This window comes from Oncorhynchus mykiss, chromosome 23, assembly GCF_057628025.1.
Source record: "Oncorhynchus mykiss isolate SJ-2025 chromosome 23, ASM5762802v1, whole genome shotgun sequence".
In the NCBI taxonomy this organism is placed as follows: domain Eukaryota; kingdom Metazoa; phylum Chordata; class Actinopteri; order Salmoniformes; family Salmonidae; genus Oncorhynchus; species Oncorhynchus mykiss.
The window spans coordinates 60,776,316-60,794,142 of NC_143044.1; the positions used below are offsets into that span (position 1 = coordinate 60,776,316).

Genomic DNA, 17,827 nt, shown 5'->3' on the forward strand with positions numbered 1-17,827 from the left:
TCATCTGAGACCAGCCACCTGGAAAGCTGCCGAAACTGAGGGTTTGCACAACCAAAGAATTTCTGCACAAACTGTCAGAAACCGTCTCAGGGAAGCTCACCTGCTCGTCGTCCTCACCAGAGTCTTGACCTGACTGCAGTTCAGTGTCGTAACTGACTTCAGTGGGGACGTGCTCACCTTCGATGGCCCTCGGGACACGCTGGAGAAGTGTTCTCTTCACGGATGAATCCCGGTTTCATGTTTACCGGGCAGATTGTTCACGACGTTGACGTCAGCAGAGCGCCCCATGGTGACGGTGGTGGGGTTACGGTATAGGCAGTCATAAACTACTGACAACGAACACAACTGCATTTTATCGATGGCAATTTGAATGCGTAGAGATACCGTGACGAGTTCCTGAGGCCCGTTGTGCCTTTCATCCACCGCCATCACCTCATGTTTCAGCATGATAATAGTATGGTAATGTAATGTATGATAATAGCATGATGATAACAGCATGAAAATTGTATGATAATGCATGACAATAGCATGATAATAGTATGATAATGCATGACAATAGCATGATAATAGTATGATAATGCATGACAATAGCATGATAATAGTATGGTAATGTATGCTAATAGCATGATGATAATAGCATAAAAATTGTATGATAATGCATGATAATAGTACGATAATGCATGATAATAGCACGACAACTGTATGATAATGCATGATAATAGCATGGTAATAGTATGGTAATGTTTGATAATAGCATGATAATGCGTGATAATAGCACGATAATAGTACAATAATGCATGATAATAGCACGATAATAGCACGATAATGCGTGATAATAGTATGATAATAGCATGATAATGCGCGATAATAGCACGATAATGGTACGATAATGCACGACAATCGCATGATAATAGTACGATAATTCACGATAATAGTATGATAATGCATGATAAAAGTACGATAATGCATGATAATAGCATAATAATGCATGATAATAGTATGATAATAGCACAATAATGTATGATAATAGTACGATAATGCATGACCCCATGTTGCAAGGATCTAGCCTGCTCACGTCATCAGAGGGTTAACTGACACGCTCTAATTCATTAATAGACATCAAGGGCTGTCTCCCAAATGGCACCCTATTCCCTACATAGTGCACTACTACCTTATAGACCCTGGTTCAAAGTAGTGCACTGTGTAGGGAATAGGGCGCCATTTGGGATGATTCGGCCTGTTCTAGAGACAAGCCTCCAGATTAGAACCCCCTGGACAACACTGTTCTAGAGACAAGCCTCCAGATTAGAACCCCCTGGACAACACTGTTCTAGAGACAAGCCTCCAGATTAGAACCCCCTGGACAACGCTGTTCTAGAGACAAGCCTCCAGATTAGAACCCCTGGACAACGCTGTTCCAGATTAGAGCCTCCAGATTAGAACCCCCTGGACAACGCTGTTCTAGAGACAAGCCTCCAGATTAGAACCCCCTGGACAACGCTGTTCTAGAGACAAGCCTCCAGATTAGAACCCCTGGACAACGCTGTTCCAGATTAGAGCCTCCAGATTAGAACCCCCTGGACAACGCTGTTCCAGATTAGAGCCTCCAGATTAGAACCCCCTGGACAATGCTGTTCCAGATTAGAGCCTCCAGATTAGAACCCCCTGGACAACGCTGTTCCAGATAAGAGCCTCCAGATTAGAACACCCTCCCTCCCCTGAACCTGCAGTTTGGTGTTTATTGAGGTATACCGTTTCAAAATGGTTTGCAACAAAACCCGAACATGATTGGTGTTGATTCTCCCACAGGATAGTGTCCTTCTACATAGGGACATATGGACACACACACACACACACCAACCATAGGGTTATGTATTGTGTCTCGGGGGAGCAGTCCCTCAGGGTTTAGTCATTGGACAGTTGCTCGTCTTAGGGGTGGTGTGTCCCTGGGGTAGAGAGGTCTGTCTTAGGGGTGGTGTGTCCCTGGGGTAGAGGTCTGTCTTAGGGGTGGTGTGTCCCTGGGGTAGAGAGGTCTGTTTTAGGGGTGGTGTGTCCCTGGGGTAGAGAGGTCTGTTTTAGGGGTGATGTGTGTCTGGGGTAGAGAGGTCTGTGTTAGGGGTGGTGTGTGTCTGGGGTAGAGAGATCTGTCTTAGGGGTGATGTCCCCCCCTGCGGTAGAGAGATCTGTCTTAGGGGTGGTGTGTCTGGGGTAGAGGTCTGTCTTAGGGGTGGTGTGTGTCTGGGGTAGAGGTCTGTCTTAGGGGTGATGTACCCCCCCCCCCCCCCTGGGGTAGAGGTCTGTCTTAGGGGTGGTGTGTGTCTGGGTTAGAGGTCTGTGGGTTTGTGTGTGTCCCTGGATGGAGGGGAGGAGGGATTTTGGGCAGCTGCTGTTCCAAAAAAACTGATGGGGATGGAAAGGGGGGTCGGAGAATTCAGGCCGTCGTTCCAAAGAGGGAGAACTCCCAGAGAACCTCCCTCCCAAACCACAGAGTGCTGTGAAAACTAGCAGTGTTGGCGTAGCTGTCCACGGGGGAATGGTAGTGATGAAACCAGGGGGAAACCACCGGCTTGGCCACGGAAAGAATGAGAGAGGCCTCCCTCCACTCTGCAGTCCACAGAGACCACTGCTTGGCCACGGAAAGAAAGAGAGAGGCCTCCCTCCACTCTGTAGTCCACAGAGACCACCGGCTTGGCCACGAAAAGAAAGAGAGAGGCCTCCCTCCACTCTGCAGTCCACAGAGACCACTGGCTTGGCCACGGAAAGAAAGAGAGAGGCCTCCCTCCACTCTGCAGTCCACAGAGACCATGGCTTGGCCATGGAAAGAAAGAGAGAGGCCTCCCTCCACTCTGCAGTCCACAGAGACCACTGAAAGAAAGAGAGAGGCCTCCCTCCACTCTGCAGTCCACAGAGACCCCCGGCTTGGCCACGGAAAGAAAGAGAGAGGCCTCCCTCCACTCTGCAGTCCACAGAGACCACTGGCTTGGCCACGGAAAGAAAGAGAGAGGCCTCCCTCCACTCTGCAGTCCACAGAGACCACTGGCTTGGCCACGGAAAGAAAGAGAGAGGCCTCCCTCCACTCTGCAGTCCACAGAGACCACGGAAAGAAAGAGAGAGGCCTCCCTCCACTCTGCAGTCCACAGAGACCACGGAAAGAAAGAGAGAGGCCTCCCTCCACTCTGCAGTCCACAGAGTCCACGGCTTGGCCACGCAAAAGGGAGGGAAAACGGACACTTTAATGGGTCTGCTCGTATCAAAACGTGTGGCTGCAGGAGTGTGCAGTAAAGTCTGGTTGGTCAGCTGACATAACCATTTCCTGTGGAACAGGAAGTGCTTTAAAGAGGAGATGAAAGCTTCAAGGTACCACAGCTGGCAGTCGTTTCGGTGGGCCAACCCAACACAGGTGTCCTACAACAACGGCAGTCTGGGTTTAGTGTGTAGGCAGACACATGTAAGAAGATCTGTATGCAAACAGATGACATAGAAAGAAATATCTAGGCTATGTATCTGTGAGAGAGAGAGAGAGAGAGAGAGAGAGAGAGAGAGAGAGAGAGAGAGAGAGAGAGAGAGAGAGAGAGAGAGAGAGAGAGAGAGAGAGAGAGAGAGGGAGAGAGAGAGAGAAAGAGAGAGGGAGAGAGAGAGAGAGAGGGAGAGAGAGGGAGAGAGAGAGAGAGAGAGAGAGATCCTCTTACATGGGCCTGCCTACACACTAAACCCAGACTGCCGCTGTTGTAGGACACCTGTGTTGGGTTGGCCCACCTAAACGACTGCCAGCTGTGTTACCTTGAAGCTTGTATCTCCTCGTTAAGCACTTCCTGTTCCACAGGCCTGATGGAAAACACTTCATGAGTTTTGAAATGTCATGTTATATTTTTCATTGGATATAACTCTTTGCATTGCTCCTGGAGGAAACGGGTACAAATGTATCTATATCCACAGTAAAACGAGTCCTATATCGACATAACCTGAAAGGCCGCTCAGCAAGGAAGAAGCCACTGCTCCAAAACCGCCATAAAAAAGCCAGACTACGGTTTGTAACTGCACATGGGGACAAAGATCGTACTTTTTGGAGAAATGTTGTCTGGTCTGATGAAACAAAAATAGAACTGTTTAGCCATAATGACCATCGTTATGTTTGGAGGAAAAAGTGGGAGGCTTGCAAACCGAAGAACACCATCCCAACCGTGAAGCACGGGGGTGGCAGCATCATGTTGTGGGGGTGCTTTGCTGCAGGAGGGACTGGTGCACTTCACAAAATAGATGGCATCGTGAGGCAGGAAAATTATGTAAATATATTGAAGCAACATCTCAAGACATCGGTCAGGAAGTTAAAGCTTGGTCGCAAATGGGTCTTCCAAATGGACAATGACCCCAAGCATACTTCCAAAGTTGTGACAAAATGGCTTAAGGACAACAAAATCAAGGTATTGGAGTGGCCATCACAAAGCCCTGACCTCAATCCTATAGAACATTTGTGGGCAGAACTGAAAAAGCGTGTGCGAGCAAGGAGTGGTCAGAGGGCGGTCAAGTTACGCTAATACTGTATGCTACGCTACTACTGTATGCTACGCTACTACTGTATGCTGCTACTGTATGCTATGTTACTACTGTATGCTATGCTACTACTGTATGCTACCCTACTACTGTATGTTACACTACTACTGTATGTTACACTACCACTATTCTCTACCCTACCACTATATTCTACGTTACTACTGTATGTTACGTTACTACTGTCCGAGGAGTTATGAACTTCAAAGGCAGACACATGGTGAATTTGGATCCTAGAGCTTGTTGGTGCAATGAGGATCAGTTTGTCTGCATACACAATAGAAGTGGGACGTTGTGTGTAAACTAAGTACTCGGGACAATAGGGTGAGTTGGTGTAATGAGGATCAGTTTGTCTGCATACACAGTAGAAGTGGGACGTTGTGTGTAAACTAAGTACTCGGGACAGTAGGGCCAGTTGGTGTAATGAGGATCAGTTTGTCTGCATACACAGTAGAAGTGGGACGTTGTGTGTAAACTAAGTACTCGGGACAATAGGGCCAGTTGGTGTAATGAGGATCAGTTTGTCTGCATACACAGTAGAAGTGGGACGTTGTGTGTAAACTAAGTACTCGGGACAGTAGGGCCAGTTGGTGTAATGAGGATCAGTTTGTCTGCATACACAGTAGAAGTGGTACGTTGTGTGTAAACTAAGTACTCGGGACAGCAGGGCGAGTTGGAGTCGTAGGACTACCGGAGTGCTGGTAGTTCTCTGTCTGTGGCTCTTCTTGTTACATAAGTTGGATTTGGCCCCGCAAAGTGGTCAGGCCTCCGACCGATGGAGGTCTGCACAGATGCCAACAGCCACTGGCAGAGAAGACACTCCTCCCACTTCCAGTGTTGATCATCTCAACTACAGACTCCTCCCACTTCCAATGTTGATCATCTCAACTACAGACTCCTCCCACTTCCAATGTTGATCATCTCAACTACAGACTCCTCCCACTTCCAATGTTGATCATCTCAACTACTGACTCCTCCCACTTCCAATGTTGATCATCTCAACTACAGACTCCTCCCACTTCCAATGTTGATCATCTCAACTACAGACTCCTCCCACTTCCAATGTTGATCATCTCAACTACAGACTCCTCCCACTTCCAGTGTTGATCATCTCAACTACAGACTCCTCCCACTTCCAATGGCTTGTTGTCTAACAAAGACTGTTGGGATATGAACTCAGCTCCAACTCAGGGCCAAGGCTGTGCGTTGGGACACACACACACACACACACACTAGGGCCTTGAGCCCTTAAAAACAGTCTATGATGACAATGAACCAAGATGTGGCAGAACAAAATGACTAAAGAAAAGACAATGTTCTCCACATCTCTTGGGAGTTTTTATTTTTACAATTGTATTTAACCAGGTAGGCTAGTTGAGAACACCTTTATTTAACCAGGTAGGCTAGTTGAGAACACCTTTATTTAACCAGGTAGGCTAGTTGAGAACACCTTTATCTAACCAGGTAGGCTAGTTGAGAACACCTTTATTTAACCAGGTTAGGCTAGTTGAGAACACCTTTATTTAACCAGGTAGGCTAGTTGAGAACACCTTTATTTAACCAGGTAGGCTAGTTGAGAACACCTTTATTTAACCAGGTAGGCTAGTTGAGAACACCTTTATTTAACCAGGTAGGCTAGTTGAGAACACCTTTATTTAACCAGGTAGGCTAGTTGAGAACACCTTTATTTAACCAGGTAGACTAGTTGAGAACACCTTTATTTAACCAGGTAGGCTAGTTGAGAACACCTTTATTTAACCAGGTAGGCTAGTTGAGAACACCTTTATTTAACCAGGTAGGCTAGTTGAGAACACCTTTATTTAACCAGGTAGGCTAGTTGAGAACACCTTTATTTAACCAGGTAGGCTAGTTGAGAACACCTTTATTTAACCAGGTAGGCTAGTTGAGAACACCTTTATTTAACCAGGTAGGCTAGTTGAGAACACCTTTATTTAACCAGGTAGGCTAGTTGAGAACACCTTTATTTAACCAGGTAGGCTAGTTGAGAACACCTTTATTTAACCAGGTAGGCTAGTTGAGAACACCTTTATTTAACCAGGTAGGATAGTTGAGAACAAGTTCTCATTTACAACTGCGACCTGGCCAAGATAAAGCAAAGCAGTGCGACACATACAACAACAGAGTTACACATGGAGTAAACAAACATACAGTCAATAACACAATAGAAAAAGAAAGTCTATATACAGTGTGTGCAAATGGCGTGAGGAGATAGACAATAAATAGGCCATAGTAGCAAAGTAATTACAATTTAGCAGATTAACACTGGAGTGATACAGTGGGGCAAAAAGGTATTTAGTCAGCCACCAATTGTGCAAGTTCTCCCACTTAAAAAGATGAGAGAGGCCTGTAATTTTCATCATAGGTACACTTCAACTATGACAGACAAAATGAGAAGAAAAAAATCCAGAAAATCACATTGTAGGATTTTTAATGAATTTATTTGCAAATTATGGTGGAAAATAAGTATATATATTTTTTTATCCAAAACATTAACTTAGTCAGCTAAATCCACAGTACTATCACATGGACACAGCCCACTACTAGACCCAGTCCATCTCCACAGTACTATCACATGGACACAGCCCAATACTAGACCCAGTCCACTAGACCCAGTCCATCTCCATCCAGTCCACTAGACCCAGTCCATCTCCATCCTGTCCACTAGACCCAGTCCATAAAGAGGCTACTGGCTTTAGGCACCTTCAGGTAAACATGAGGTTATTAACTTACCTAACTAGCTGCCCTCTGACCATGAGGTTATTAACTTACCCAACTAGCTGCCCTCTGACCATGAGGTTATTAACTTACCTAACTAGCTGCCCTCTGACCATGAGGTTAACTTACCTAACTAGTTACCCCCTGACCATGAGGTTATTAACTTACCCAACTAGCTGCCCTCTGACCATGAGGTTATTAACTTACCTAACTAGTTGCCCTCTGACCATGAGGTTATTAACTTACCTAACTAGTTACCCTCTGACCATGAGGTTATTAACTTACCTAACTAGCTGCCCCCTGACCAAGAGGTTATTAACTTACCTAACTAGTTACCCTCTGACCATGAGGATAACTTACCTAACTAGCTGCCCTCTGACCATGTGGTTATTAACTTACCTAACTAGTTGCCCTCTGACCATGAGGTTATTAACTTACCTAACTAGTTGCCCTCTGACCATGAGGTTATTAACTTACCTAACTAGTTACCCTCTGACCATGAGGTTATTAACTTACCTAACTAGCTGCCCTCTGACCATGAGGTTATTAACTTACCTAACTAGTTGCCCTCTGACCATGAGGTTATTAACTTACCTAACTAGTTACCCTCTGACCATGAGGTTATTAACTTACCTAACTAGCTGCCCTCTGACCATGAGGTTATTAACTTACCTAACTAGCTGCCCCCTGACCAAGAGGTTATTAACTTACCTAACTAGCTGCCCCCTGACCAAGAGGTTATTAACTTACCTAACTAGTTACCCTCTGACCATGAGGTTAACTCACCTAACTAGTTACCCTCTGACCATGAGGTTATTAACTTACCTAACTAGCTGCCCTCTGACCATGAGGTTATTAAGTTATATCTCCTCCATCTTGGCTCCAAGATGGCTCTATCTCCTCCAATACTGTGTTCCTCCATCTTGGCTCCAACATGGCTCTATCTCCTCTAAGACTGTGTTCTTCTATCTCTCCATGGCTCTCTATGTTAGTGGGTTTCTCCCTGTTGTCAGATCGTACTAGAGTAATCACTGTGTGTGTGTGGTGTATTGTGGTGGTGAAGGTGGTTCATCCTGGTCCTCTCCTCACTGGCCCCGGAGCTTCAGGATGGTTTCCACAGCCTCCGCAAGGTTGTCCACATAGCCATCAGCTATTATTGTGGGGTGCTTCTCATCACTGGGCCTACAGAGAGAGAGAGACAAAGAGAGACATACAGAGAGACAGACAGACAGACAGAGATAGAGAGAAAGAGGCTGAATGCAGTGTTGTGCCAGCATTGAATATTGAGGAGGCCATACATGCCTTGTGTTAACTGTCTGTCAACAAATCAAATTTTATTTGTCACATGCGCAGAATACAACAGGTGTAGTAGACCTTACACTGAAACAGCTTACTGTACAAGCCCTTAACCAACAGGTGTAGTAGACCTCACAGTGAAACAGCTTACTGTACAAGCCCTTAACCAACAGGTGTAGACCTCACAGTGAAACAGCTTACTGTACAAGCCCTTAACCAACAGGTGTAGACCTCACAGTGAAACAGCTTACTGTACAAGCCCTTAACCAACAGGTGTAGACCTCACAGTGAAACAGCTTACTGTACAAGCCCTTAACCAACAGGTGTAGTAGACCTTACAGTGAAACAGCTTACTGTACAAGCCCTTAACCAACAGGTGTAGACCTCACAGTGAAACAGCTTACTGTACAAGCCCTTAACCAACAGGTGTAGTAGACCTCACAGTGAAACAGCTTACTGTACAAGCCCTTAACCAACAGGTGTAGTAGACCTCACAGTGAAACAGCTTACTGTACAAGCCCTTAACCAACAGGTGTAGACCTCACAGTGAAACAGCTTACTGTACAAGCCCTTAACCAACAGGTGTAGACCTCACAGTGAAACAGCTTACTGTACAAGCCCTTAACCAACAGGTGTAGACCTCACAGTGAAACAGCTTACTGTACAAGCCCTTAACCAACAGGTGTAGACCTCACAGTGAAACAGCTTCCTGTACAAGCCCTTAACCAACAGGTGTAGACCTCACAGTGAAACAGCTTACTGTACAAGCCCTTAACCAACAGGTGTAGACCTCACAGTGAAACAGCTTACTGTACAAGCCCTTAACCAACAGGTGTAGACCTCACAGTGAAACAGCTTACCGTACAAGCCCTTAACCAACAGGTGTAGACCTCACAGTGAAACAGCTTACCGTACAAGCCCTTAACCAACAGGTGTAGACCTCACAGTGAAACAGCTTACTGTACAAGCCCTTAACCAACAGGTGTAGACCTCACAGTGAAACAGCTTACTGTACAAGCCCTTAACCAACAGGTGTAGACCTCACAGTGAAACAGCTTACTGTACAAGCCCTTAACCAACAGGTGTAGACCTCACAGTGAAACAGCTTACTGTACAAGCCCTTAACCAACAGGTGTAGACCTCACAGTGAAACAGCTTACTGTACAAGCCCTTAACCAACAGGTGTAGACCTCACAGTGAAACAGCTTCCTGTACAAGCCCTTAACCAACAGGTGTAGACCTCACAGTGAAACAGCTTACTGTACAAGCCCTTAACCAACAGGTGTAGACCTCACAGTGAAACAGCTTACTGTACAAGCCCTTAACCAACAGGTGTAGACCTCACAGTGAAACAGCTTACCGTACAAGCCCTTAACCAACAGGTGTAGACCTCACAGTGAAACAGCTTACCGTACAAGCCCTTAACCAACAGGTGTAGTAGACCTTACAGTGAAACAGCTTACTGTACAAGCCCTTAACCAACAGGTGTAGACCTCACAGTGAAACAACTTACTGTACAAGCCCTTAACCAACAGGTGTAGACCTCACAGTGAAACAGCTTACCGTACAAGCCCTTAACCAACAGGTGTAGACCTCACAGTGAAACAACTTACTGTACAAGCCCTTAACCAACAGGTGTAGACCTCACAGTGAAACAGCTTACCGTACAAGCCCTTAACCAACAGGTGTAGACCTCACAGTGAAACAGCTTACTGTACAAGCCCTTAACCAACAGGTGTAGACCTCACAGTGAAACAGCTTACCGTACAAGCCCTTAACCAACAGGTGTAGACCTCACAGTGAAACAGCTTACCGTACAAGCCCTTAACCAACAGGTGTAGACCTCACAGTGAAACAGCTTACTGTACAAGCCCTTAACCAACAGGTGTAGACCTCACAGTGAAACAGCTTACCGTACAAGCCCTTAACCAACAGGTGTAGACCTCACAGTGAAACAGCTTACCGTACAAGCCCTTAACCAACAGGTGTAGTAGACCTCACAGTGAAACAGCTTACTGTACAAGCCCTTAACCAACAGGTGTAGACCTCACAGTGAAACAGCTTCCTGTACAAGCCCTTAAACAACAGGTGTAGACCTCACAGTGAAACAGCTTACCGTACAAGCCCTTAACCAACAGGTGTAGACCTCACAGTGAAACAGCTTACCGTACAAGCCCTTAACCAACAATGCTTTAAGAAGTTAGGAAAAAAAATGTATTAAGTAAAAAAATAAAAGTAACAAATAATTAAAGATCCGCAGTAAAATAACAATAGTTATGTGTGGAGTGTGGAGGCTATATACAGGGTATTACGGTACAGAGTCAGTGTGGAGGCTATATACAGGGTATTACGGTACAGAGTCAATGAGGAGGCTATATACAGGGTATTACAGTACAGAGTCAATGTGGAGGTTATATACAGGGTATTACGGTACAGAGTCAATGTGGAGGCTATATACAGGGTATTACGGTACAGAGTCAATGTGGAGGCTATATACAGGGTATTACGGTACAGAGTCAATGAGGAGGCTATATACAGGGTATTACGGTACAGAGTCAATGTGGAGGTTATATACAGGGTATTACGGTACAGAGTCAATGTGGAGGCTATATACAGGGTATTACGGTACAGAGTCAATGTGGAGACTATATACAGGGTATTACGGTACAGAGTCAATGTGGAGGCTATATACAGGGTATTACGGTACAGAGTCAATGTGGAGACTATATACAGGGTATTACGGTACAGAGTCAATGTGGAGGCTATATACAGGGTATTACGGTACAGAGTCAATGTGGAGGCTATATACAGGGTATTACGGTACAGAGTCAATGTGGAGGCTATATACAGGGTATTACGGTACCGAGTCAATGTGGAGGCTATATACAGGGTATTACGGTACAGAGTCAATGTGGAGGCTATATACAGGGGGTACTGGTACAGAGTCAATGTGGAGGCTATATACAGGGTATTACGGTACCGAGTCAATGTGGAGGCTATATACTGGGGGTACTGGTACAGAGTCAATGTGGAGGCTATATACTGGGGGTACCGGTACAGAGTCAATGTGGAGGCTATTTACAGGGGGTACCAGTACAGAGTCAATGTGGAGGCTATATACAGGGTATTACGGTACAGAGTCAATGTGGAGGCTATATACAGGGTATTACGGTACAGAGTCAATGTGGAGACTATATACAGGGTATTACGGTACAGAGTCAATGTGGAGGCTATATACAGGGTATTACGGTACAGAGTCAATGTGGAGGCTATATACAGGGTATTACGGTACAGAGTCAATGTGGAGGCTATATACAGGGTATTACGGTACAGAGTCAATGTGGAGGCTATATACAGGGGGTACCTAAAGCCTAGAGCCACACTGAGCTGAACACACACACACACACACACACACACACACACACACACACACACGTCAAATGAAGAATTGGTTGCAAGAACCTCCATCTCTACTATGAGGATGGAGCCGTGTATCTGTTAAGGGGGGCGGGGGGGGGGGGGGGTTTACACTTAGCTACCAAACATTCCATCCCCACAATAAAATGTTCTCCGACAACAAGCAAGCATTTATCATCACCGGGAGGAAGACAACAAAAAAAGCATATTTTTTCTTCCATTTATAATCTTATGACCATAAACATGGCCTTTATTTCCTAATCGGCTTTGGTATCACGATTCCATAACCCCAAAGGAGGACGAGGAGAAGGTCATAAACAGGGTCATTAATATCACATCTGGCTGGAGATATCAATAAGTGCCTTTCATCTCCCTCCGTGTTCTCCCTCAGTAAGGTACAATGCAGGTAGCCATATTGGAAGGTCTGGTTAACAGATTTAGGAGGTTATAGCAGCCATATTGGAAGGTCTGGTTAACAGATTTAGGATGTTATAGCAGCCATATTGGAAGGTCTGGTTAACAGATTTAGGATGTTATAGCAGCCATATTGGAAGGTCTGGTTAACAGATTTAGGATGTTATAGCAGCCATATTGGAAGGTCTGGTTAACATATTTAGGGTGTTATAGCAGTCATATTGGAAGGTCTGGTTAACAGATTTAGGATGTTATAGCAGCCATATTGGAAGGTCTGGTTAACATATTTAGGGTGTTATAGCAGTCATATTGGAAGGTCTGGTTAACAGATTTAGGATGTTATAAGCAGACATATTGGAAGGCCTGGTGGGAACTACACAGGAGGCCTGAGACAGAGCATTGACAGCGCCTGATTGCCTTGGTCTAGTCCCAAATGACACCCTATCCCCTACATAGTGCACTACTACTTTTGAACTACGAAAGGTAACAGGGTTCCATTTGGACCGTAACCTTGGAGACAGCCAGCTGTGTTTTCCCACATCTCGCTGTGGTTTATGGCTCTCCACAGAGTTTACGGGGTCATGCAAGGCTAAACAAGGCTAAATCTCACGTCTCACACTCACAATGTGAAAGTAGCAGATAGTGTTTGTGTGAGGCTGAACGAGCCATCTGCACATCAGTTACATGACACACACACACACGGCCCCCTTTGGCTCAGATCAGTGCCAATTTGTCACCGTGTGTGTGTGTGTGTGTGTGTGTGTGTGTGTGTGTGTGTACAGTGCCTTGCGAAAGTATTCGGCCCCCTTGAACTTTGCGACCTTTTGCCACATTTCAGGCTTCAAACATAAAGATATAAAACTGTATTTTTTTGTGAAGAATCAACAACAAGTGGGACACAATCATGAAGTGGAACGACATTTATTGGATATTTCAAACTTTTTTTAACAAATCAAAAACTGAAAAATTGGGCGTGCAAAATTATTCAGCCCCTTTACTTTCAGTGCAGCAAACTCTCTCCAGAAGTTCAGTGAGGATCTCTGAATGATCCAATGTTGACCTAAATGACTAATGATGATAAATACAATCAACCTGTGTGTAATCAAGTCTCCGTATAAATGCACCTGCACTGTGATAGTCTCAGAGGTCCGTTAAAAGCGCAGAGAGCATCATGAAGAACAAGGAACACACCAGGCAGGTCCGAGATACTGTTGTGAAGAAGTTTAAAGCCGGATTTGGATACAAAAAGATTTCCCAAGCTTTAAACATCCCAAGGAGCACTGTGCAAGCGATAATATTGAAATGGAAGGAGTATCAGACCACTGCAAATCTACCAAGACCTGGCCGTCCCTCTAAACTTTCAGCTCATCCAAGGAGAAGACTGATCAGAGATGCAGCCAAGAGGCCCATGATCACTCTGGATGAACTGCAGAGATCTACAGCTGAGGTGGGAGACTCTGTCCATAGGACAACAATCAGTCGTATATTGCACAAATCTGGCCTTTATGGAAGAGTGGCAAGAAGAAAGCCATTTCTTAAAGATATCCATAAAAAGTGTCGTTTAAAGTTTGCCACAAGCCACCTGGGAGACACACCAAACATGTGGAAGAAGGTGCTCTGGTCAGATGAAACCAAAATTGAACTTTTTGGCAACAATGCAAAACGTTATGTTTGGCGTAAAAGCAACACAGCTCATCACCCTGAACACATCATCCCCACTGTCAAACATGGTGGTGGCAGCATCATGGTTTGGGCCTGCTTTTCTTCAGCAGGGACAGGGAAGATGGTTCAAATTGATGGGAAGATGGATGGAGCCAAATACAGGACCATTCTGGAAGAAAACCTGATGGAGTCTGCAAAAGACCTGAGACTGGGACGGAGATTTGTCTTCCAACAAGACAATGATCCAAAACATAAAGCAAAATCTACAATGGAATGGTTCAAAAATAAACATATCCAGGTGTTAGAATGGCCAAGTCAAAGTCCAGACCTGAATCCAATCGAGAATCTGTGGAAAGAACTGAAAACTGCTGTTCACAAATGCTCTCCATCCAACCTCACTGAGCTCGAGCTGTTTTGCAAGGAGGAATGGGAAAAAGTTCAGTCTCTCGATGTGCAAAACTGATAGACATACCCCAAGCGATTTACAGCCGTAATCGCAGCAAAAGGTGGCGCTACAAAGTATTAACTTAAGGGGGCTGAATAATTTTGCACGCCCAATTTTTCAGTTTTTGATTTGTTAAAAAAAGTTTGAAATATCCAATAAATGTCGTTCCACTTCATGATTGTGTCCCACTTGTTGTTGATTCTTCACAAAAAAATACAGTTTTATATCTTTATGTTTGAAGCCTGAAATGTGGCAAAAGGTCGCAAAGTTCAAGGGGGCCAAATACTTTCGCAAGGCACTGTATATACACTACCGTTTAAAAGTTTGGGGTCATTTAGAAAAGTCCTTGTTTTTTAAAGAAAAGCTTTTTTTCTGTCCATTAAAATAACATCAAATTGATCAGAAATACAGTGTAGACATTGTTCATGTTGTAAATGACTAATGTAGCTGGAAACGGCTGATTGTTAATGAAATATCTACAGAGGCCCATTATCAGCAACCATCACTCCGGTGTTCCAATGGCACGTTGTGTTAGCTAATCCAAGTTTACCATTTTAAAAGGCTAATTGATCATTAGAAAACCCTTTTGCAATTATATTAGCACATCTGAAAACTGTTGTACTGATTAAAGAAGCAATACAACTGGCCTTCTTTAGACTAGTTGAGTATCTGGAGCATCAGCATTTGTGGGTTCGTTTACAGGCTCAAAATGGCCAGAAACAAAGACCTTTCTTCTGAAACTCGTCAGTCTCTTCTTGTTCTGAGAAATGAAGGCTATTCCATGTGAGAAATTGCCAAGAAACTGAAGATCTCGTACAACGCTGTGTCCTACTCCCTTCACAGAACAGCACAAACTGGCTCTAACCAGAATAGAAAGAGGAGTGGGAGGCCCCGGTGCACAACTGAGCAAGAGGACAAGTACATTAGAGTGTCCCGTGTTGTGTGGCTGACTGTCCCGTGTTGTGTGGCTGACTGTCCTGGGGTCCTGTGTTGTACAGTACCAGTGAAAAGTCTGGACACACCTACTCAAGGGTTTGTCTTTATTTTTTACTATTTTCTACATTGTAGAATAATAGTGAAGACATCACAACTATGAAATAACACATATGGAATCATGTAGGAACCAAAAAAAGTGTTAAACAAATCAAAATAAATGTTATATTCTTGAAAGTAGCCAACCTTTGCCTCGATGACAGCTTTGCACTCTTCCATACGTGTTATTTCATAGTGTTGATGTCTTCACTAGTCAGACTAATACAGAGAGTAAGGATGTTATTTCATAGTGTTGATGTCTTCACTAGTCAGACTAATACAGAGAGTAAGGATGTTGTTTCATAGTGTTGATGTCTTCACTAGTCAGACTACAGACTAATACAGAGAGTAAGGATGTTATTTCATAGTATTGATGTCTTCACTAGTCAGACTACAGACTAATACAGAGAGTAAGGATGTTATTTCATAGTATTGATGTCTTCACTAGTCAGACTAATACAGAGAGTAAGGATGTTATTTCATAGTATTGATGTCTTCACTAGTCAGACTAATACAGAGAGTAAGGATGTTATTTCATAGTATTGATGTCTTCACTAGTCAGACTAATACAGAGAGTAAGGATGTTGTTTCATAGTGTTGATGTCTTCACTAGTCAGACTAATACAGAGAGTAAGGATGTTATTTCATAGTATTGATGTCTTCACTAGTCAGACTAATACAGAGAGTAAGGATGTTGTTTCATAGTGTTGATGTCTTCACTAGTCAGACTACAGACTAATACAGAGAGTAAGGATGTTATTTCATAGTATTGATGTCTTCACTAGTCAGACTACAGACTAATACAGAGAGTAAGGATGTTATTTCATAGTATTGATGTCTTCACTAGTCAGACTACAGACTAATACAGAGAGTAAGGATGTTGTTTCATAGTATTGATGTCTTCACTAGTCAGACTAATACAGAGAGTAAGGATGTTATTTCATAGTGTTGATGTCTTCACTAGTCAGACTACAGACTAATACAGAGAGTAAGGATGTTATTTCATAGTATTGATGTCTTCACTAGTCAGACTACAGACTAATACAGAGAGTAAGGATGTTGTTTCATAGTATTGATGTCTTCACTAGTCAGACTAATACAGAGAGTAAGGATGTTATTTCATAGTGTTGATGTCTTCACTAGTCAGACTACAGACTAATACAGAGAGTAAGGATGTTATTTCATAGTATTGATGTCTTCACTAGTCAGACTACAGACTAATACAGAGAGTAAGGATGTTGTTTCATAGTATTGATGTCTTCACTAGTCAGACTAATACAGAGAGTAAGGATGTTATTTCATAGTGTTGATGTCTTCACTAGTCAGACTAATACAGAGAGTAAGGATGTTGTTTCATAGTGTTGATGTCTTCACTAGTCAGACTACAGACTAATACAGAGAGTAAGGATGTTATTTCATAGTATTGATGTCTTCACTAGTCAGACTACAGACTAATACAGAGAGTAAGGATGTTGTTTCATAGTGTTGATGTCTTCACTAGTCAGACTACAGACTAATACAGAGAGTAAGGATGTTATTTCATAGTGTTGATGTCTTCACTAGTCAGACTACAGACTAATACAGAGAGTATGGATGGGATTGGAGCAGAGCTGCATTTACACATTTGGATAACATGAAGATATTTTCAGCATATTCTTAATGAAATAAACAAATCTTTAAATGGTCAGTTTCACAGACAGAGTAAGCCTTGGACCAAGAAGTTCTCAATCGGGACTCTCCATCGAAAATAGTGTTTTTAGTCCTTAGATTTAGATGTTGTGTAGGACCGCCCTCTTGTGGTCGTTGATGGGACAGTTGGTTTCTGCCTGCATTCATTTCAACGATGTGAAACCAAGAATCCCGACGTCAACATACATAAACAAACACCTACCTGTATTTTCCTGTCCTCACTTGGACACCCTTCATTCCACAGTGTTGGGCCCCGCCCACATCATTCACCAGATCGTCACCAATCATCAGAGTCTGACAGGAGGAGAGAGAAAGGAGAGAGAGAGAGAGAGACCGAAAGGAGAGAGAGAGAGAGAGAGACAGAAAGGAGAGAGAGACCGAAAGAAGAGAGAGAGAGAAAGGAGAGAGAAATGAGAGAGAAAGAAAGGAGAGAGAAATGAGAGAGACAGAAAGGAGAGAGAAATGAGAGAGACAGAAAGGAGAGAGAAATGAGAGAGACAGAAAGGAGAGAGAAATGAGAGAGACAGAAAGGAGAGAGAAATGAGAGAGACAGAAAGGAGAGAGAAATGAGAGAGACAGAAAGGAGAG

At 43.9% G+C, this 17,827-nt stretch overlaps 1 protein-coding gene across 4 annotated transcripts in view; it reads right to left on the reverse strand.

The window, feature by feature from the left end:
* Positions 1–6,988: 6,988 nt before the first annotated feature.
* Positions 6,989–17,827, reverse strand: part of LOC110518105 (phospholysine phosphohistidine inorganic pyrophosphate phosphatase) — a 29,949-nt gene continuing 19,110 nt past the window's right edge. For all 4 annotated transcript variants that reach the window (XM_090217821.1, XM_090217823.1, XM_090217824.1 and 1 more), the window contains 2 exons: positions 17,442–17,533; positions 6,989–8,466 (listed from right to left, as the gene is read on the reverse strand). In XM_090217821.1, coding sequence (XP_090073947.1) covers positions 8,370–8,466; positions 17,442–17,533 — 189 coding nt within the window. In that variant the 3' untranslated portion in view covers positions 6,989–8,369. The remainder of the gene's footprint in view (positions 8,467–17,441; positions 17,534–17,827) is intronic.